The 22,144-nt window shown below is 34.8% G+C and overlaps 1 protein-coding gene and 1 long non-coding RNA gene across 2 annotated transcripts; both read right to left on the bottom strand.

The window, feature by feature from the left end:
• Nucleotides 1-210: 210 nt before the first annotated feature.
• LOC110735021 lies at nucleotides 211-4,213 on the bottom strand. Its single transcript, XR_002513973.1, has 3 exons — nucleotides 3,781-4,213; nucleotides 2,562-3,358; nucleotides 211-672 (listed from the first exon to the last, which is right to left on the bottom strand). It is a non-coding gene; the product is annotated as an uncharacterized LOC110735021 (long non-coding RNA).
• A 584-nt stretch (nucleotides 4,214-4,797) lies between these two features.
• On the bottom strand, nucleotides 4,798-16,019 carry LOC110735020 (peroxisomal fatty acid beta-oxidation multifunctional protein MFP2-like). The gene is made up of 18 exons (XM_021915142.1): nucleotides 15,751-16,019; nucleotides 12,063-12,134; nucleotides 11,907-11,972; nucleotides 11,755-11,811; nucleotides 11,588-11,655; nucleotides 11,399-11,480; nucleotides 10,503-10,558; nucleotides 10,082-10,384; nucleotides 9,905-9,991; nucleotides 8,458-8,632; nucleotides 8,247-8,368; nucleotides 7,994-8,157; nucleotides 7,590-7,844; nucleotides 7,363-7,484; nucleotides 7,152-7,273; nucleotides 6,114-6,262; nucleotides 5,791-5,929; nucleotides 4,798-5,236 (listed from the first exon to the last, which is right to left on the bottom strand). The coding sequence occupies exons 1-18, from the start codon at nucleotides 15,842-15,844 to the stop codon at nucleotides 5,198-5,200; spliced, it is 2,172 nt and encodes a 723-aa protein (XP_021770834.1). The 5' UTR covers nucleotides 15,845-16,019; the 3' UTR covers nucleotides 4,798-5,197.
• Between the last annotated feature and the right edge of the window lie 6,125 nt (nucleotides 16,020-22,144).

The raw sequence follows: 22,144 nt of genomic DNA, 5'->3' as shown, positions 1-22,144 counted from the left end.
AGCATGACGAAATTAAACATTTTCCTTCTTTTAGTTTACTAACACAAAATCAAAGCTTATCTATAAGAGTACTGATAGTCTGTCTGATACATCATACGTTCATACACAAAATCAAAGCTTATCCTTCCAATATGGAGTACATTGATTGGCATATCAACTCTTTAATATTATATACAATTATTATTAGTTAAACAATTTGTTGTAATTGGCTAGCAATAAAATAATGTACCATTGATTTCCATGGAAACATCGTGAAAAGAGATTCATGTACAACTAAAGATTTCCAAGTCAAAAAGTCTAGTTTAATTTTCAAAAAATGATGTTCAATTATATCGATCAGTATAAATAATGGCCTTCTTCTAGTTAACTTGTATACTATAAATACCAACAGTCCAACAATGCATGGTTTCATTTAGTACCCATACATTTCAAGTATCTCACATATAACTTCACTCTATATATATACAAAATGAAAATAATTCCACTCATTTCTTCTTCTTGGCCTTTTCCCTTGATCTTAATTGTATGGCTATGCACTTGCTGCTGTACACCTTTTATTTCTTGCCAATGTCTAGATGATCAAAAGTCTTTACTTCTTGAGTTGAAGCACAATCTTACATTTGCTCCCGATGCTTTAGACAAGCTAGTGGCTTGGAATCAAAGCACAGATTGCTGCCAGTGGAATGGTGTCACATGCAACATTTCAAATAAAGCTTGCAAACCAACTTAAATATAAAATAACACGAGAAACAACAATTTGTTGGATATAATTTATACATTCTTATTTAAGTACTACCTCCGTTTCTTCTTATAAATAATACCCTCTTATTGCAAATAATAAAAAACGGAGGTGGTAAGAAAATATAAAGTACATGTTCACAAAGAAAGAATTGAACTTTCTTATAACTAACAAACTTGAAGTGTCAACTTATCTTAACATGACTTTTATAAATGACACCCCTCCTAGACATGCAAGTTAAGGAAATACAAGTTATCATCTTGATTAACAAAATATGTTAATCAAGTGGTAAACCTGTAATTATATTAACAACTTATTATTATAAATGGGTTTCACAAGTATTGTTATAATTACGAGAATGTCATACTAAATGAGCAAATAAGTTTATTAATGTGATAAAGTGGGGCTTCCTCGGACAAGTTAAGCCCCATGGTAAAATTGTCTGAAATAGTTTATTTGCACAAGTAGACAAGTTGGCAATCATTTTTCTTTATTAAGCAAGTTGATGCATGCTTTAAATTCTTACATCCATTTTTCTATGATATTGATGTGTCAACTTGACTCTAACCCTAAAAACGTACAAGAAGAACAACGTAAGTGGCTAAGGGGTAAAAAGATGGAGACCTATCTAATCTAATCCCATTCATATTCCAGTCACTACATCTTGTCATTATTAGTAAGTTGCAAGCAATTTGCCAATAATCGATTGATTACATTGATATCCCCCATTCAATAATTGCAACCTTATTAATCTAACCTCAATTATTGGTGTTTTATGTCGTCAATATCATTTCATAATCATGATTCGACGTAGAATAGATATTGACGTAGAGCGGTAGAGCCCAGACTTCCCACACAACGTACGTATCAGGAGGTATATATTGGACCATTTGGCCATGCATAATTCCATTTAAACCCAAATCCAAGTTTAAACTTTAAAGCACTACTCTATTATCTAACACTACGTAAATTGGTAAAATTAAGCAATGATTAATGTGGGAACAAAAAAGTGGGAAAAATATATATATGCTCGTGGATTTTATATCTTTTTTTTTTTGTTTTGTTTTTTTTTTTGGACAACTAGGTGTAGTTAGTGTTTTACCAAATTAGATATTGAACATGCATGTTAATTAGGTTGTTAGCTATTTAGCTTGCCTTTACAGTTAAAAAAAAAATTAAAAAAAAAACGAATTTGTCCTTTATTCATTGAGTACGAAATTTAAAGTTGAGACTATTTAGAAACTGATAAGTCTAATCTCAACAAGTTGAAGGACAGTTTGGACCATTTACCACCCAAAAAAAGGTTTGGTCCTTAGTAATGAATAATTAACGACTTTGGCTTCAAACTTTGTAAGTATAATTATTATAAGTCTCCATCACCAATATTAAACAACTCACATATGTGATTATATAATAACATAAGGTTTAATGTGTCAATCACAAATTTATTTTTATTACTACGTATTAGCTATTTAGTGTCAATGATAGAAAAAATTTAAATATAACGTTAGTATGGAGTATAAAAATTATTTCACCAAATAACCAATTGATCAATAAATTAGAGGGTATATACTATTACTCATGATTTAAAACATGATGTGCCTATTAGTTGGTGGGAGTTGAAATTTTTTGCAAATTAGTTGCGCATGGCATAGTAATATGCATCAATTAAGGTCCATGAAATTCGGACCAACTAATGATAGCAGCTAGGAATAGAATGGCCTACATATGATCAAGTGGAGGATAAAATTATCGAGAGAGTGAAAGATGGAAAATGAATGTGCTAAAAAGAGTCAACATATATGTTTTGTCATAAACTCACCAAAACAGCAAGAAGAGAAGCATACATAGCAACCATTGGGGTTAAACACAACATCTCTACTACTTGTGCACGAAATCGGTCGTTCACTCCTTAATATGTTGCCAGCACCGCCCCACCGAATATGCCTACGTTTAGTATGATAGCAATAATGGCTGTTCTTGCCTGCAACAGTCGACGTTATAAGTTCAATGCTGTTTGGAATTTGTAACGTAGGGAGATATATAATGCTCTATTTTACGTACACATACACTTCGTAGGGGAACAAAAAATGGAAACATCTTCATATATATATGACGTACGAAATATGATCAAAGTGAGTAATATAAATAACATAAATGCGATGGAGGAAGTAATGATAGAAAACAATTCACCATGCATAAAGGCGATAAGCCTAGCTAGCTAACTCCCAAGACTATCTAACCAACTTCTAAAAAAAATGAGCTCATTTAATTTATTTCAAAAATGTAAATAAGAAAAGGAAATTACATATTCCTAGAAACACTCATGACTTATGTGAAAATTGTAACGATAAGAAAATCAATTTTCTTTTTAAACCAAAAAAAAAAAATTATTCGCAAAGATTTAAGAAATTAAAATAGTACATAACTTCTTTTTAGGTGGTGCATAATGGATGAAAAGGAGCACATAAATAGCTTCGAGGGCAGCTCCAAATCCATTGGCAATGTGAACAAACGAATCCGGCTTAATGATGCCGTAGTAAGTCCATAAGCACGAGTTTAAGACTGCATATGTATGGTAGGCTTTCAAATTCTTCTGTCGATTTGTTCTTCACTATTCTATAAAACGTTGGTTTGCACAAATTAAATACACAAAACATTGTTAATGAAATCTACCAATGATTAAATCTACTATGTATTAAACATATATATATATATATATATATATAAGAATTAATGCATTATTAAGAGCTTACACAGGAGAGACGTACTGCAACACTGACAAAATAGATGCTAAAACAAAACAAAATTAAGAGAATAATCATGTTGAATGATTCATCGCTCTACACAAGTTTTTTGCAAATAAGAGAAAATGTTGCTTAGAGACATATCAATGTACAACCCCCAACCATTCGTTTGATTCGAATGAGTTATTACATGCACTGATAGAAATTAAAGATGGCGTAATTTAAACTGGTAATGTGGCAAATAAATTAAGAGCGAGGAGGTAATAGAGTTTGTAGATCGAGTTATGTTCTTACCTAGGCTCCCAAAGAGTGAAACTACCCAGAATCCATTATTTGGGAGGAAATTTATTTGGGTTTAAGTTGAATGCTTGAAGGAGAAAAAAACACACTTAAAAAAGTTGGTTGTTTTAAAGGAGAAATTTGGATGAGGAAAAAGATGGTAGCCGCAAAATTAAAAAAAAAAAAAAAAAAAAAAAAAAAAAAAAAAAAGAACTTGAATATAGGATTAGTATGATAAAAAATAAATTTCAAGTAAAAAGTGAGGTTTTAAGATATTTAACAGAAATGAATATTGCTGGAAATTTACAGAAATTTACGGATCACCTTTTGTCTTGCTATTATAATTGCTTGTTTCAAGTAGACGGATGTCTTTTTTTAGTTTTTGTAATTTTTATCTAATGGCAAACATATTCAAGTTTATTTGTTATTTTTTTTTTTTAATATACGACTCCGTATTGTAAATTATATGGATAAGTTAAAAATTAAGCCCTATTCACTTCACCTTAAAAAAAATCTTTATTAAAAATAATTTCAGTTCAGTTTGGCAAAAAAACCTTTCAATTCAGTTAAAATAATTTCTGTTTTATAAAAATCAGTAACTTTAATGTAAAAATATATTGGAGAATCGGTTAAATAATTTCAATTCAGTAAAAACAATTGCAATTAATTGAAATTAGTTTCAATTCAATAAAAATAATTTAAGCTCAGCAATAATAAGTTTAATTTAGTAAAAATAATTTCAGTTTAGCAAAAATGAGGTAAAGTGAACTAAACCTAATAGTGACCAAATTAATAATGAAATATGATAGAATTAAACATGAATTTTGAAATAGAAGGAGTAGCATTTAATATTACATGATTCCGTAATTGAAATCTAGTTTTGCTTAACAATTTCATTAGTGTACTTAAATATGCAAATCTAGTTTCTAGGCATTTATCTTTTCCATTTTCTAATTTGATTTGTAATTCAAAATTAAGTGGATATCGCTTCAAAAAAAAAAAAAAAAAAAAATTAAGTGGATATGTTTATCATATTTACAACCACTTATTATAATTTTCATCTTAAGCATACCGACACAAGAATTGAGCACAAAGAGTCCAACTTCATGACTTCTATCTGAAACTACAATCTTTGAAATGCATTGTTAACCAAGTCACATATGCTTCTTACAAAGTTACAATATAATGACTTAATTAGCTATCGAATATATTATGTTTTATAAGGCATATAATAACAGCTTTGTATCATAAAGGACTCTTTAGCCTCACAAATCTTGATTAATATGCATCTCTACCTAATTCTTATTCCAGAGAACCTCCCAAGAGATTATTTTCTTGTTGCATATGGTCCAAACAACCTTATGTATGGATGCTGAAGTGTGGTATGATAAACAGAGAGAATCCAATCAGCCACGTCCAAATCTGTTCTGCTTTACATCCGCGATTTAGCTTGTTCCATTGGTCCAGAACTCTACAAAAAACCAACAAGAGCAGAATATGTTATTACCATTAATCACAAACTAGTGCCTTAAAAAAGATAAAGCTCCATAAATTATTCACAGCAGCAGGACTGCATCAGTATATAGCACTATAGCAGTATAACGAATTAAAAGATATAACCAAAAATGGAAAGTGTGTAATGTCTCAGCTCAATTGAAAAAGAACAATACATGTCACAACTAAAATCAAAAGAAAGGTAGTAAAAATATTACTTCCTCTTTTTTTTTAGATGCATTACTCTCTATAAATGGAAGTTTGAATTTAGATGCATCACTTTCCTTTTTAGTTAATCAATTATCTCTATCTTTCTTATACCACATGGGCCCTTTATATTTTTTTCTCTCTCTCTCTTCTTAAAAATGCCTAGGAGACCCTAAGTTTAAAAGTGATGCATCTAAAAAAACAGAGGAAGAAGTACTTCGAACAATTGATACATGCAAACCACCATCAAACTGTTACAAAACAGCACATCACCAATTTGCAGTTAAAGGAGGAATTCCTTGGTACAGATGAGAAATTTCTTACCAGTGGAGCCCCCTTGGCAGCCTTCTCAGCCATGTATGTACAAGGCTTGAAGAACCCTCCGTATTGTTTAGACCATTCCTCCAGCCTAGAATAAATGTACTTAGATCCCAGCATGTCGGCCCAGAACAAGATTCCGCCTCTGAAGTCAGATTGAACATGATATTAGTTTCCATTTTCCCAAGTCTCTCAAAACTTTGTACAGAATCAAACTTCAACACTTAAAAACATTTCATTTTAGTATTTTATAGATAAACTCAAAATGCATACAGAATCAAACTTAGAACTTAAAAACATTTCATTTTCATGAAACCAAAAGACAAGACCTGTATGGGGGAAACCCCATGCCCATGACACCAGCAATATCCAAATCTGATGCTTTCACTGCAATTCCTTCTGCCAGGACTCGGCAAGCTTCATTGACAACAGGGAAAAATATCATCTCTGTTATGTCCTTCTCAGGTAAGTTTGCTATCTGTAAACAGAGTTCAATGAGAGAGGGTATATAAATTGGCTTAATAATTTGTAACTCAGCGAGGGACAGAAATAAACAGCATTCAATATTAACAGGGATAGCATCAAATAGTCAACAGCAAAAAGTAAGTAGCTATTTTTTTTAACAAAACATGCCAATGACGAAAGATATCCAAAAGCCCAGGAGCCTGCTCAGATCTCCAGGTTGTGGCATCAAGAATATCAAACAATGTGCCATCTCTTGGCACATTCCTGGCCCAGTATAGCAGCTAAATGAATTTACTCTGTCAACAAAGTTGTTTGTTTACATAACAATCAATGATTCTTGCTCTTCTGAATAGGTTGCCAGTGTCGCTTAATAAATCAATCAATCAAAGCCCTAATCCCATAAATGGGGTCAGCTACATGAACCAAAAGTAATACACTTGTGAAATTCAAAGTTGACACCGATAAATATTGGCTTAAATTGTCAGTCAATCAAACAAAGCCTTAATCCCATAAATTGTCAATCATCAAAGCCTTAAATTGGCTTAAATTGTCAATCACTTAAAGCCTTCATACCATAAGTGTCAGTCAATAAATATAAGCTTTAAATTTCATACACTTGTGAAATTGAAAGTTGATACTGATTGACTGACAGTAGCTACCTATTCGGACGAGCATGCAGTCATGCATAGAGAAGATTCACAGAAAATAATGGAAAGCATAACATACAAGTCACTTACATTACATGCATTACTTTTTTGTAATTCAATATACATCTAAGTACAAGTTTACTTTAATATTCCTACGAAAAAAGTGGATCTGCAAAAATAGGGAACCACACTAGAAATATACCAAACATTCATAGTTAGTAATCCAGATGGTAATAAAAATCACAAAATTCAAACCTTAGGATCAACACTAATCCCAGAAATTTCCCTTGCTTTCTCAATATATTTCTTTAATTCAGGATCTGGGCTAGCCTTGCGCTTATCATCGTACAGATAGAACCCTTTACGAGTTGATTCACCTGAGAGAGAGGTAACAAAAGAATCCAAGCCATTCAGCACATGAGATCAATATCCAATAATGAAAATTTTCTATATTGAAGACTGCTACCTGCTCTTTTATCTTCTTGCATAAGAGGGATAATCATAGATTTGTAGGTTCTGTCAGGGAAATGCTCAATGTATTGCATGGCAGTTGCAATGCCTACTCCAAACCCAACAAGGTCAACCAATCTGTAATAAAGTGTAAAAGATCAATTTTTTGAAATGACATAAATCATATAATGATGGCCAGTTGAGAAAACAGAAAAGAGTGCAAAAGGTTTCACGATGTTTTACCTAAATGGACCCATTGGCATTCCAAACTTTGTAATTGCTCTGTCAATCTTATATAAATCTGTGCCATGCTCAACAAGTAGCATAGCTGCTTGTGTATAAGGGAAGAACATTCTATTGACAGCAAACCCCGTACAGTTTCCAACAATGACCGGTGTCTTCTTTATCTTTTTTCCAAGATCTAGCACATCAACTATTACTTGGGGAGAAGTCTTTTGAGTACGGACAATCTCCAATAGGGGCATGATATGAGCAGGACTGCAATTCAAGCAATTATCAAAATAATCATGTATTTAAATTAAAAATGAAGGTACAGATGAGGGGTAAAAGGCACATCAAGAGTGTCCACCAAGTACAGCCAAGGATGGTCTTATAAGAGATAGAGGGCAAGAATGCATAATAATCACCTAAAGAAATGAGCTCCAACAATTCGATCTTGAGACCGAGTCTTTTCACCAATAAGGTTAAGATCAATAGTAGAGGTATTACTTGCAAGTATGCAATGCGGAGGACAAAACTTCTCTAGATCAGCAAAAATTTGTTGCTTCAAGGAAACATTCTCAATGACAGCCTGCAAGAAGATGAATTTGGTTCCAAACATTTAAATAATATTTAATTCAACCAAGAATTATCAGCAGAACAGCGAAAAGCACACGCAACCTCTATGACAATATCCACATCTCTAAAGTTGTCATAGTCCAGAGATCCTTGAATAAGCGACATGGTCTTTCCAAACTTCTCCTCGGTCATTTTCCCTTTCTTGACCCGGCTTTGCAAGTTAGCTAAATAAAAAAGTTTGTGTTATTCCAAGAAAAAATCAAGCCTCAGAACAAATCAAACTCAATATGTAATTCCAGGATCCATGGTATACCTTTCACTCTGCCAATACCCGCTTCTAAAAGCTTATTGTTCACTTCTTTTAATACAACAGGATAGCTACTAAGAATCAATGCTGTAGCTATTCCAGAACCCATCAGACCACCACCAATAACAGCAACCTTTTTTATCCGTCTTGGTGAAAGACCCAAGTCAGTCACACCAGGGACCTGGGATTCAGAGATACTTGGTAAACTCAATCACAGGCAAGGAAGATGCATAATCAGATAGGGAACTAAGGGAAACACCAGCACAGCATTTCTTAAGCAGATATTACAACTCACTTATAGTACCCGAAAATCCGAAACCTTCCCCCCTCTCCCGGGATTTTGCATGCACAAACATAAAGACGTAGATTATTTATTTCCAACTTAGATTTCAAGTGAATCACGCCATAGTGAGATTTGAGAAGATAAATACTCCAACATAAGAATTGGAACCAGTTACATGAATATATTGTGTAGCTAGCTAGCTGTTTAAAAATGATTTTCTAACTGTCAGTCTCACTCTCCAGCAACTTAAGTAACACACTACTCTACGCATTATATATGATTGATGACAAATAATTCAAACCTTTATTGGTGGATGAACATGATATTCTTATAAATTATAATTGTTGTTTTCTATGTCAGTTTACTAAATGTGTGAGAAACTTCACTCAACCAAAACTACCTGACTGATGACAAATAATTCAAACCATTATTGGTGGATGAGCATGATATTCTTATTAATTATAATTGTTGTTTTCTATGAAAGTTTACTAAATGTGTGAGAAACTTCACTCAACCAAAACTACCTACATTCTACTCTTGACACCTAGTTAGGCTAATTTTTTACACTTACTAAATGTGTGAGAAACTTCACTCAATCAAAACTACCTACATTCTACTCTTGACACCCTAGTCAGGCTAACTTTTTATACCCCATAAAATAAGTAAAGTTACCACAAGCCAACATAATAACTTCCATTTGAAGGCTAAGGTCTCCTCCTAATGTTTGTCTTTAGTCCCAAAAAGGTAGAAATTATGAGTAGTTACTCATCAACTCCAATCACAGTTCACATAAATACATGAAACTCAAATGCTTTGTATATCTCGTAAGTGTAGGTCTGTAGGGTGGGCCATATGGCCCTTATGACATTCAACCTGACGGTTTTGTTACTTATGGCCATGCTGGATGATATGAAAGATTATATAAAATTCTGTTTGTTTAATGTGTGTTTAGCTGGAGTTGAAGACCTTGATTTAAATTCAGGGATGGTTTTGACTGAAGCATCAGACTGGAATGCATACAGATATTTGGAAAATAAAAAAATATCACATCTTCCATGTTTGTGAGGCCAATTTATCCTCCCCGTAATATTTTTTGTTATAAAGTCTCAAGTTTTAAAAGGAACAAAAGCAAACTCTTGGTCAGCAGTGAGAAAAAAAGAAAAGATGAACCTTTGATGTTCCTCGTTGAGCAAAAAAAATGTGGACCAAACTCTTGCAAGTGTCGGAACGGAGAAGTTCTTCAAAAGCATCAGCCTCCTGCCAGAGATTAAAGTTAAAAATATTGTCTCAGTACAACAAATGTGCATAGAAAACCTGGAGGAATGATCAAAATGAGGAAATACAAACCTTCCACAAGCCAGCACGAGGTCCAGAAGCTATGCCTTCTTCAATAACATCTATACAAACCTGAGGGTGCCTGAGATTTGGAGCTTGCTTTCGGGCCTGTGCCCTAGCAAATTTTAAAATCTCTCTTGCCTCTCCAAGTGGCTCTAACTTGTCTGTCTTATAAAGACTTGAAACCCAAGGCTTTCTACGCTCTACAATTTCAAGGGCCCAGCGACGAGCAGTACTAAGCAATTCGTTGGCTGGGACTACTGCATCGACAAGTCCTAAATCATGGGCTTCTGAACCTCTGACTGCCTTAGAAGTCTGCAGAGGATACAATGAATTTTGACTTAAGAAGTTGAATGTCTGGTATATTACAAGTAAAACACATACCAAAATCTTTTTGACAAAATTAAATAATATAATAAAATAAATAAATTACCAGCATCATTTCAAGAGCTTTAGAGAGTCCGACTAGCCGAGGAAGACGCTGGGTTCCTGAGATCATTGAGATAATATAAAGTAGCACAAATCATCACAATCTAAAGCATAAATTTTTGGACCAATTTTCCCATCATTCAGTAATACTAGAGCCAGATATATTGTTACATTGAACTAATATCACATGCAGCATGCACAAACAGATAGCAGTAATAAAACAAGAATTTGCATTTGCAAGTTTAAATGACGTAAATATAAACATGCCATCATATTGTTTTTGACATAGTTACTTTAAAGACCATTTCAATATTTCATTTTAATTCCAATTATTGTTTTGGGCACACTCATTAATTGAAAAAAAAATCAGAAATTCCCCAAATATTGTACAAAGTTTGAGAAAAAATAGAGAAAGACAAAACCAACAGGTGGCTCCATATTGCACCAAATATGTTGCCCAAATCCCTATCAGCCTCCACCCTGCATTCCCCTGTTGCCACCACTGACAATTCACAGGTTGTCAGTAGACCCCAAGTTAAACTCATCAGGGTCCACTTGCTAGTGAAGAGCACCTATGTTACATTGACTCTTCCCCCCTGCATCACAGGCCCATACATTTGCTGGTGCGTTCAAATATGGAGAATATTAAATGCTTTATCTAGTTGTATCTATATCTGTAGATATGTATGTACAGTGCAATCTTTTTCGAGATGCTAAAAGTTAAATGCACAAAATAATTAGTCATGAACATTTAATTATTTCAGCAACGGATAGATATGAGGACATTGTGGCATTCTATTGTTTACAAAATGGAAGGGGCAGTGATTTCAGCTTGGTCTTCAAGTACAAGTATCTAGAACAAAACATACCATTTCGCAAGCAATAATGAAGATAATTTACCTCCAAATCCAGGAATTATTCCAAGCTGAAGTTCAGGCAAACCCAGTTGTGCATTAGAGGTGGATATCCGAGCATGGCAAGCCTGTTAAAGAAGTAAAACTAGTGAGCTCTCGCAAGGCAACATAACAAACATGTGCACAATAGTATTTCTAATAATCATCTTAGAAGAGGTAAAATTGTGTCTCATACCATAGCAACCTCTAGACCTCCACCTAAGGCTAAGCCGTCAATAGCAGCAACTGAAGGTTTTCTTGCAGCTGTTCACCACCAAAAATTATTCAATACATAAATTAAAATTTACCCCAGATTGTTTCAAACTGAATTTGCTCCTAAAAAATTAAAAACTATGAGTGCACCTTCGACTATGTCAGTGAGAACCTCCACTGCCACATAACCACGCTTAGGTGATTCAGCTGCCAACGTTTACAAATTAAGTTAAAAAGGCTAATTATTAATGTAGGAAACAAATCTCAAATCCTTCAATATGAGCATGAAAAATATGACATACTCTTTCCCTTTTGGATTCCACCAAAAGCAGTGATATCAAAACCACCAGAAAATTTTCCCTTAGCACCTGCCACAGAAAAGAAATTAATTTTTTTGTACATTGTGTCAGAGCTCCAACAACTAATTCGTGAAACGAAGAGTGACACTATGACTCTACCTGTAACTACAATTGCCTTGACATCATTTCTTCTTAATGCCTCATCAAAGCTCGCTCTCAAGCTTTGTAACACTGTCAAAATAGTGATGATATATCACAATAAGAAGAAAATATGTAAGTTCTTAAATCAAACAATTGATAAGTTCTTTAGAGAGCTCAACCACAAAATTACTACCTCAGAAACAGCAATTCAACAAGACCAATCTGGATGCCAGAATAACAAATAGTTGAGTCTTAAGCATATTACTACAGATAAACATGTAGGAAAAATTTATCAAAATGCACCCTCTATGTGGAACAGTCTGTTCTGGAAACCACTCCAATTTTAAAAAAACAATTATATCACCCCCTACTTTTACTTTGTTTTCACACAACCACCCAAGACTTCAACCTTAAATAACGCTTTCTTTAATCAAACAACCCTTGAACAGAATTTTCTCTCAAACAACCACCCCTAAGGTATCATCGTAGGTTGATTAACAAATTGTTAATGTTGGTTGTTAAATAATAAATTTCTCCCTGTCCTTTTTTGTTCTTACCATTTGAAATCTTTTGTATTATTCAAAAAATGAGAGAATCTTCTAAACAACTCCCAATATATAAAACATAACGTAGTCATGTTGGGTTATATTTGATTCGTCTCGATGAATAATTTATTGTTATATTCTAAACTAATGAGTAACTAAAGATATTAATGATCAGCAACTAGCAAACCATCTCGCGTCTAATCTCAAAGAAGAGTTTATAATCAATACATTTTATGTGTGAAACCAAAGAATATATGTATGTTGCAGAAGTCACAATCATTGTCAATAACCTAACTAACGGAAATGAGATCAACATATTTACTCACTTTGTAATTTATTAGTTATTCTAATTTAACTTTGACACTATTCACAACACTATCATATAATTTTTTTATTTGTCTCAATGTAAATTTCACAATAGTATATATACATTAAAAATTGATTAATTATATTAATATTCAAAGTTGTGTGTTAGCAAACGTACAAGTCAATGTAAATAACTTTATAAAAAATAAATTAATAACTAAAAAGTGCAGAGAGAGAGAGAGAGATTACCTATTAAGTAATACGTATTAATAAATCAAGTTCCCTTAATATTTCCTAATATTTTTTAACCAAAATTAATTTCTTCTTCTCAATATATTGAGCTCTATACAATTATATGCTTCGCTATTGTTGAAATCAAACTAATATTGAGCTTGATTCTAACAGAAAACACTTAGTCTCGAAATATTGTGACTCGTGCATGCTAAACAACAACATACCAATGCAAAGCTGTTAGACTCATTTTTATATTTGGGACTTACGGGCACAACTAGAGGTTAATACCCTTAAATCTAAAGGAAAGGCCCACCAACCAGAATGGTCCAAAGGTAGCATACTCATAGTTATAAGAGTAAAGAGTCAAGATGATGATTGATAATAACCTTTCTCCAACACTAACACCATATGAAGTGGTTGAAAGAGGTTTAAAAACTTGATCGAAGCAGTTAGACAATGGAAGTTGTCAGAACCAGGGAAAATCAAACACAGGTTGTGATAATGATAAACAAAAGCCTCTTCATATTCTTTATTAAGTACATAAAGATTAGGCAAAAGAGTAAAGACTACAAACTCCACTCTCATCTCTGTCTTCTACAGGAGTGGAGGGAAGGGAATCAAACTAATTGGTGCTAATTTGGCTCTCTATATTTCCTTCAAGGTGAAGATACTCTATCGAATATTTATCCTTAGCGTTGTGGAGGACATTTTAACTAAAGACCATGTTAATCAAATTCTGCACAATGCTTTATTGAAGTGAGGTCATCAAAGATATTTGGTTGGTGAAAACAAAGCTATAGGAACAGGACCATGTTATCCATTCTCACAGCATTTCAAGTAGCGCTATGGACATCCACATAATCCCTATCTACTTAATGCCTTGAGTTGAAGTTCATGCATATCATTACTTTGTCGTACTAACCAACATCAATGTCCATATTATGCATTGCTTCAGTGTTAATGGCATATTACAATTAACATCAATATAGCATGTCGAAATCTTGTGTCAATGCTATCATATAACATTACAAACCTAGCATTAAAAGTTGGAAATAAGCCAGTCACCCAAATCATTCCATATTCAATAGCAATAAGCCAGTCACCCACATCATCCCAAGCTAACTTCACCAAATAAAAAACCATTAGCTCAGCCCTCCAGCTGTTTTCTAAGCTGCTACAGTACAAACCTAATAACACATCAACAAGTCACAGAGTAAACGATAACAGCAAGTGTTAGAACACATGCACATATAACAATTTCTTTCATTCTCAATGGATAATACTAAGTTGCTTATTCTTTGATCATTGTCCTAAGCCCACAGAATCCTAACCGATCTTCAGTTTATTTATGTCGCCCCCAAATATGCACGAGAAATTTTTCATTAAAGCTTCGTTTGTTTTGATACAAAACATTTTCAAGGAAAACAATTTTCTCATTTTGCATTGTTTGGTTAGTAAAGGGTAAAACAAATTTCCCAAAGAAGGAAACTAGTTCTCCCAAGAATCGAAAACATTTATCACTTAAAATGAAGCTATGCCACATTTTCCTCCATACTATTTACATCCATTTCCTCTCCTCTGATACATCTTCTTTATACACTCATTTTCCTCTTCCTTTATAAGTATTATTGTAAGGAAACAAATAACAGAGAACCATTTTCAAATTGGTGTTTTCCCTTGAAAAATTATTTTCAATGGAGAATCATTTCCCTATCAAAACAAACAAAACCTAAAGATCTTTATTTGGTACCCAGCAAAAACATGACAATGTTGAAAACAGTTCAAGGTCTCAGACTCTCAGCCATGTTTTCCACCATTATATAGTAGGAACAATCATTTTAGTCAGCTGGCCAGTATAATACTTGGCCTCATACTTCTCTAAAATTTCCAAATTTTCCAACCGCTAAATGCCGTACCAAAAATTACAATGGGAAACTTAGGAATTAAATCTGATCAACGGATATACTCGGTTATGACAACAATTAGCTAACCTACTTAGCCTTATAATGGCCAAGTTTGAAATTAAAAATAATTTAGATTCACTACGAATTGAATGCCTATAATTTTCAACAAATGTATACACTCTTTATGCTACTTCTTCTATTCTTTTCCGCTTTGCAATATTCACTTGACACATTTGTCTAACGCATCTCTATAATTGAACCAATAACTTTCGCTACGTATATTCATAGAATTTTTAAATAATTGATATCTAGAAAATTTATAATAAAACAAATCTAACAAGATTCCATACGCCTATATTATTTCATGTTTATAATTAATCAAGCTAAACGGATTATGTAAATAGTACGGAGTACCAAAAATCAATACAATACTATTTTAAAAAACGAAGAAAAATCATATAAGACCACTTCATTAATTCCCTTTAAAACACACTCCAATTCAATCACTTAAACCCTAACAATCACAAAAAATTAATTTTTAAAAAAAAAATAAATAAAAATAAAAATAAAAAAATAAAAAATACATATATGAACATAAAATAAATCAGGCGATCAAAAGCGAAGCAAAATCAATCAAATTTCACAACATCGACACACCCCAAAAGCTTAAAAAATCAAATTACAACGAAGATCCGAGGAGAAAGAAAGAAAGAATACCATCAAGAGAAAGAGAATTAACAGGAGGATTGATAATGGTGATTACAGCAACACCATCAGCTCCGACTTCCATTGTTGTTCTACCCTTCATCATTTTCGTTCACACAATTTTCTCTCTCCTCAAAAAGCTTAATTGAAGAGTGTAATGAGATTAATGGAGTTAGTTGAGAATTCAGATGTGTGTTTTAATGGAGGTGTCGTGTGCGGAAATGCAAAAATAACGCTGCGCTTTGTATGATAAAATATCTTTATTTGGTAAAATTATTACGGGAAATTGATTTTAAATTAAAAAAAAATTTAAAATTAGTATTATCTGATTTGATTTGATGGTGAATTCGGTTGTAATATATTGGTGATAATTTATTAGCAAGCCACGTAAGTTAGGAAATAGTAGTACATGTATATCTGATGATTTCATTATTACGCTTTTCAAAGCAGTTTGGTGATAAGCTTGATCCAAGGCAGTAGCCAGCGATGTTAATTTACACAATTTCTACAGGACTCCTAGCATGGTACTCCAGGGGTCAAAACGCTAGCGTTTTAATTAAAAAAAAAAAAAAAAAAAAAAACCTTCCACTATTTTTGTTCTCTTGCTCTTCCTTTGTCTTACTTTATTTTTCAAAATTGTTCAAATAATCTCATAATTCATCTGCAACATTCAAGATCTATTTTCTTCAATCAGTCTATTATTAAGAAATTTTGTTGAATTGAAGAGCTAATTGTTCAAATTACCAAAATTAGAAAAATTAAAACCCTAAAAATCTAATTGAGTGTTTTATATTTGTGAGAATTTGATGAAATTTGAACGGCAATTTAAATGAAGATGATTTTATTTTAAGAAGAGAAAAAGAATTGAACAAATTTATGAGAATTTTCAGACAAAATTTGACGTAGAAATTGATTTACTGAAAATTAATTGAGCTCTTTTTTTCGAAGAGGGATATTAACATATTGTTGTGTTAAAATAACATACCTTTGAAAAAAAAAAACACAAAAAGTTGAAGCAAAATAACACAAAGTTAATGTAAAGGTAACATAATAATCTTTTAGCAAAATAACAAATGATTTCAGCAAAATAGTACAAGAGAACGTTATTTTAGTGCCCTTGCTCCCGAACTCATTTCTGGTACAAGTAGACCAATTTGGGCATGGGTAAACTTATAATTCATGCTAAATATCCCTTGAACTCTACTTGGGAGAAAGGCATGAACGAGGTTTATGAGTTTTCCTAAAACTCATTGACGACTCCCTATTAGTTTTTTACAAAAAAGCGTAATAATAGAATCAATTCTAATTTAAGGTCCCCTAAACAGTTAGGAATTCGAATCCTAACACACTTTCAAAAGTGTAAAATCCTAGGCTTTTAAAGGGCTATGGGCATAGAGGAAGTGGGATCCCCAACGACGGGCTACCCTCCTCACACATAGGAGGGTTGGTTTTAAACTTTGTTGAAGTACCTCCCTCTCATAATGGAATTGTTGTTTCGGATACCCTTTATAAATGATAAGAGGATAGGGGTTTAGAATAAAAATAAGCAAGTGTTACAGTGGATAATGCTACTTAAAATGATGTAGTGGTAAAGATAATAAAAAGAATCTTTCATACTTGGGAAAATTGCCTTCTGATGGTAAATTATTTCATGTTCATTATTGTGCATTTATTTTGAATATATTAATCCAAGATGGGTTGTATGAAATTGAGAATTTAATTCATTATGTGGCAGAATCCACATAGAATCCAAATGTTTAGTGAGAAGGCTAAACAAATGTTCCTTCCTTGTAAAAATTTAGTATTGGATTATGGTAAGAGATGAAACTCTACTTATGAGATGACGTGCTGTGGTTTGGAGCATAAAGATGCTTTTCCTTGTTAACAAGAGAAAGATTCATCTTACAAGAATCATCCTTCTAGTAATTATTGGAAGATGGTTTAAAAGGCGTTCGCTTATCTTGAGATATTCAATGAGATCGCTCATATAAAATCAAGTATGTTCATATTATCCTTTTGTATTTTTAGCTTTCGTTGCTCCTTTTGTATGTTTTCTATTAATTTAATTTTCTTGCATTGTTAACTATAATTTATTCTATTATTTATAAATGACACTTCTATTCTAATTTAGGTAGTGAGTATCCTACGTCTAATTTATTTATTCCCGAGCTCACAATGATCAAGAAGACATTGGATGAAAAATACTAATTTTGATGATGTTGATATGAAGAGAATGGCACTCAAAATAATAAAGAAATTTGACAAGTATTGAGGTGACCTTAATTTGTTGATAGATCTGGTTGCGGTAATGGATCCTAGGAACAAAATAAAGTTGATTGAGTTCACTTTTCATGCTCTTTATAAGGGAGCAGCTAGTGGATGAAAGAAATTTCAATTTTCGATGTTTTTCCCGATTTTTCGTACCTTCTTTTCGATTCTAGTTGTGAAAAATATTTCCGGCCTTTTCTACATGTATGTCCTATGTTTTGAAGCATTACGGATTGTCTTTCCAATGCGAACCTTTTTATACTTATGCCACAATGTTAATAAAAATTACGCACATGAATATCTATAATCTTTCAAGTCTCATCCACTCATTCTAAATCAATTGCTAAAACAAATTTAGAAATCAATTTAGAAATCCTCCCTAGTGGAGTTGCCAAAAACTGTAGGGAATTTTTTAACTCATCATTGAGCACTACTGTGGTTCATGCTTTTAGGCATGATGGCGTCCAAAGGGAAGGAAGCTAGAGATAAAAGAGTCGCCAACAAGTTATAGGAACTTGTAAACCGTTCACGGGTGTGAAGGTTACACCCCATTCACGATCACAGAGATCGCTAACTCCATAGTGGTCCGGAACCATGACTGGATATTCGGGGATGATGGTACGGATCCAACCTAAAAGAGAATAAACCCGCATTAAATAGGCCTCTACTTAATTTTTATGATATTCATGTGCGCTTTTTGATCAACATACATACATCTAGTTAATCCTAAACCTGTTTAATCTATGTTGGGTGATTAATAATGCACAATCAAATCTATTATTGGTGATCACTTGAATTAAAATCATATTATCTTAAATCAAATTATTAATTATCTTATTAGGCGTGATTTCAAGTACAAATTCCCTTTAAACCTGCAGAGAGGGGCATGATCAAGCAATAACAATAAATCATGAATAATCAAGAAACATATGATTAATACAATAATTATCATCATAAAAACATCAAAAGTAAGATCCTAGGCATGATACTAAAAAGATTAATAACAAACCCTAGCATGTCACTAATAATCACATCAAAGAATTATCCTAAACATGATATTAGAAATCATAAAAACATCTTAACATGATACTAGGAATTAAAACAATATTTTAAGCATGATTTCTACTCCAAAATCAAAGAATAATTAAAGAGATAATTGAATTACTCACTATTTCGGGGTTTTTTTGATGTCCTTCGGGAGATTTACAATTCCAAGACTGACTTCTGGACGCCTATACCTGCAAAACAACGGAGACTTCGGTGGGTGGGAGCTTCGCCTCCGACGATCAAGTTAGAACGTGTATGAGGAGTAAAGTGCGAAAAGTAAAGTCTCTCTCGGATTCCAAGAGAGTATCTGCAATTTGTAAGTTCGAGGTGTCAGGTGTCTGACTTTCTCTGATGGAGAGTTAATGTGAATTAAATATTTCTGAATAGATGTTCCTCAGAGGGAAACATCTCCCTTGTATAGGGTGTTGGAAAAACGTGCCCAGTACTAGGTTTTAGTAAACCTAGGTCTGACTAGGCCTTGCCTAGGAATTTGGGCCATAGAAGGCCACTTTCCTAGTTGGCAATTCTGCCTGCCACGTGTCGTGACCTGATTGGTCCACCTTGGACCTCTCACGAGGTGACACGTGGCGGGGAAAAATTCCCTAATCATTTACCTCTCACAGGGGTGACGTGGCATGCCACGTGGCGCCTGTGACAGGTGTCACGCCATGACTGGCTAACGATTTTTATCTTTTTTTTTTATTTTTTTTTACTGTCTCTTGGAATTCACCCTCCTATAAATAGGGGATGTGTCCAAATCATTTGTTTGGACATTTCAAAAAATTTCCAGGGAACTTTGTCTTTTTCTGAGAGAGAACTACCGACTGCACCAGACCGCCTGCTTTACAGACCACCTGCTCCTACAGCCGTTGTTGACTTTCGAGTACCTTCATCTTCATCAAGTAAAGGTAACCGTCTATTCCTTTTTATTTTTTCATACTTTGTTTTTCTTTTTGAAAATGGTTTCCCAAAAGCACACGGCACGGAATAGGTTAGTGATCAGCCGGTCACCGGGGACGGCTGAATCTAGAACTAGGAGTGCCGAATGCCCCTTGCTGGATCACCCTTTGCGAACTGCATGCCCCAAGTTCGACTGTTTATGTGCCTGTGCAGGATACCATGGCCAGAACTAAAAGAATAACAAGGGTGACCAATTCAGACGGCTCTTATTTCCATGCGCCTGTCAGCGAGTTGTCTGACGTGCCGCCTGCCCCAAGTACCCCTAGTGATTCCATTTTAAACGAATCAAGGGAAGAGGTTGAAAATGCTATGCCAGTGCTTGTTGATCTTGCCAGACAGGCAAACCCTTCATCTGAGAGCTCAGATAGCGATTCTGAGCCAAGTACTTCAAACAGAGTTTCGAATGAATCTGAAGAGAGGCACTCTCGGCTAGAGACTGCGCGAGAGTCCCTTTCAGTAGACTTGGGACCAAGCTGGGTGGAGCCATCTGCTTCTAACCGAGAGCAATACACCGCCTACTATCATCATGTTCCAAAGGGCAAGCGGAAGGTGATGGCTGAAAAAATGGAGAGCTTCAGAATTGAACATGTCATGGGACATGGGTATGTAATCTGCACGCCGGATGCCGAGGACACGGTAGTCTGCTTTGGCTGCTATGGGGACGCCTGTTTTGGCTGCTATGAGGCGGCAATTAAGGCTGGCCTGAGATTTCCTCTACATCCGACTGTAGAGAGGATTTTGGATGGATACCAGCTAGGTGTCTGGCAACTAGCTCCTAACTCTTGGTTCAACATCTTGTGCTATGTTGCCGGCTGTGAGATGCATGAGGTAGAACCAAGCTTTGAGGCATTCGCCCATATGAACTACCTCAGCCGGACCCCAAAGACAAGCGGGACCGGCTGGTATCAGCTGTCTAGCCACAAAGGCTATCTAATGACTGTGGGGAAGGAGAATAAATGGAAAGATTGGAGTAACACTTTCTACATCATCTCCAGCCCTAACACAGTTAAGAACAAAAAATTTAACAGGTGGAATAGGAACCCACCTTTCCTAACAGGCAGCTCTGAGCTGCCGCCTGTTTCCCGTAAAGCTAAAGAAGAGATCCTTGACAGAGGACTCTTCAAAGTAGTCATACAGGCGAACCCCGAGACTAGGGCGAGGGAATTCATTCCTCAAAACTATGTTCCCAAGTATAAGTGGTTATACGATGGGACATACCTTGCCACCTGTGGCCTAAGCAATGAGATGCCGAGAAGTAGCTGACCGCCTGTTTAAATGTCTTGTGAAACTTGTTTTGTTTTGTATCAAACTAACTCCTTGATTCATCTTTTGCAGACAAAGCCATGGAGAAACTCTCGGCCTCCAAAAAAGTCGCTGCTTAGTATTGCTCGGCCATCCTTGGCAAGCGGCCCGCTAAAGAGTCGCCTGTTGTACAGGCGTCAAAGGTGAACTTTGAACTTTGAACTGAACAGCTTCATTTAGTTTTTCTACCGCCTGTTTTTTTACTTATTGTTATTTTGCAGGGAACTCCAGCAAAGCCTTCCTCCTCCACCTAGCCGGATCCTAAGGTTAGGAAACAGACGGCAGGTGACGTGACGACTCCTGGGAGAACCAGGAAGCACGTGGCCTCAGGCCAGGAGGCCATGTACCCCCAAAATCTCTAGCCGTCCCAGGTGGCAGTCGGCAAGGGAAGGAGAAGGAGAAAGAGGCGACCACTGAAGGTATCAAGGACTTGTGTCCTTTCCCTTACCCTTTGAGGGTAAAATTCAATCGGCAGTCGCCTAGCACCTTTAAGAGCAGTCGGTCTATTGGCCGCATTTACACCAAGTACTTACAGGGTATTGATTGTGCAGATGTCCCTCAAAGGCCAGACCTGGCTCAGATGGCTAGGTCCATGCTGAAGGCCATCCCTGTCGAGGACAGGAAGTCTGTTAAGGGAGTCGGCACCCTTAACCTTGAGGCCATCCTGGTCAAGGTATACTTAGTAATTTTTCCTGTTTTTTTTACTGACGACTGTTTTTTGGTCGAGTGCAGTCAATGCTTCGAGTGTATGGTCTCCCCAAGCCCTTGAACGAAAAGAACAAAGAGGTGAAGGCTGCGAAGGCCCGGGCCGCCTCTGATTATGACAAAG

The sequence above is a fragment of the Chenopodium quinoa genome, unplaced genomic scaffold (genome assembly GCF_001683475.1).
Source record: "Chenopodium quinoa cultivar QQ74 unplaced genomic scaffold, ASM168347v1, whole genome shotgun sequence".
NCBI lineage: Eukaryota > Viridiplantae > Streptophyta > Magnoliopsida > Caryophyllales > Amaranthaceae > Chenopodium > Chenopodium quinoa.
Note: the sequence above shows the minus strand (reverse complement) of the source record. Positions and strands in the feature narration are given on the sequence as shown.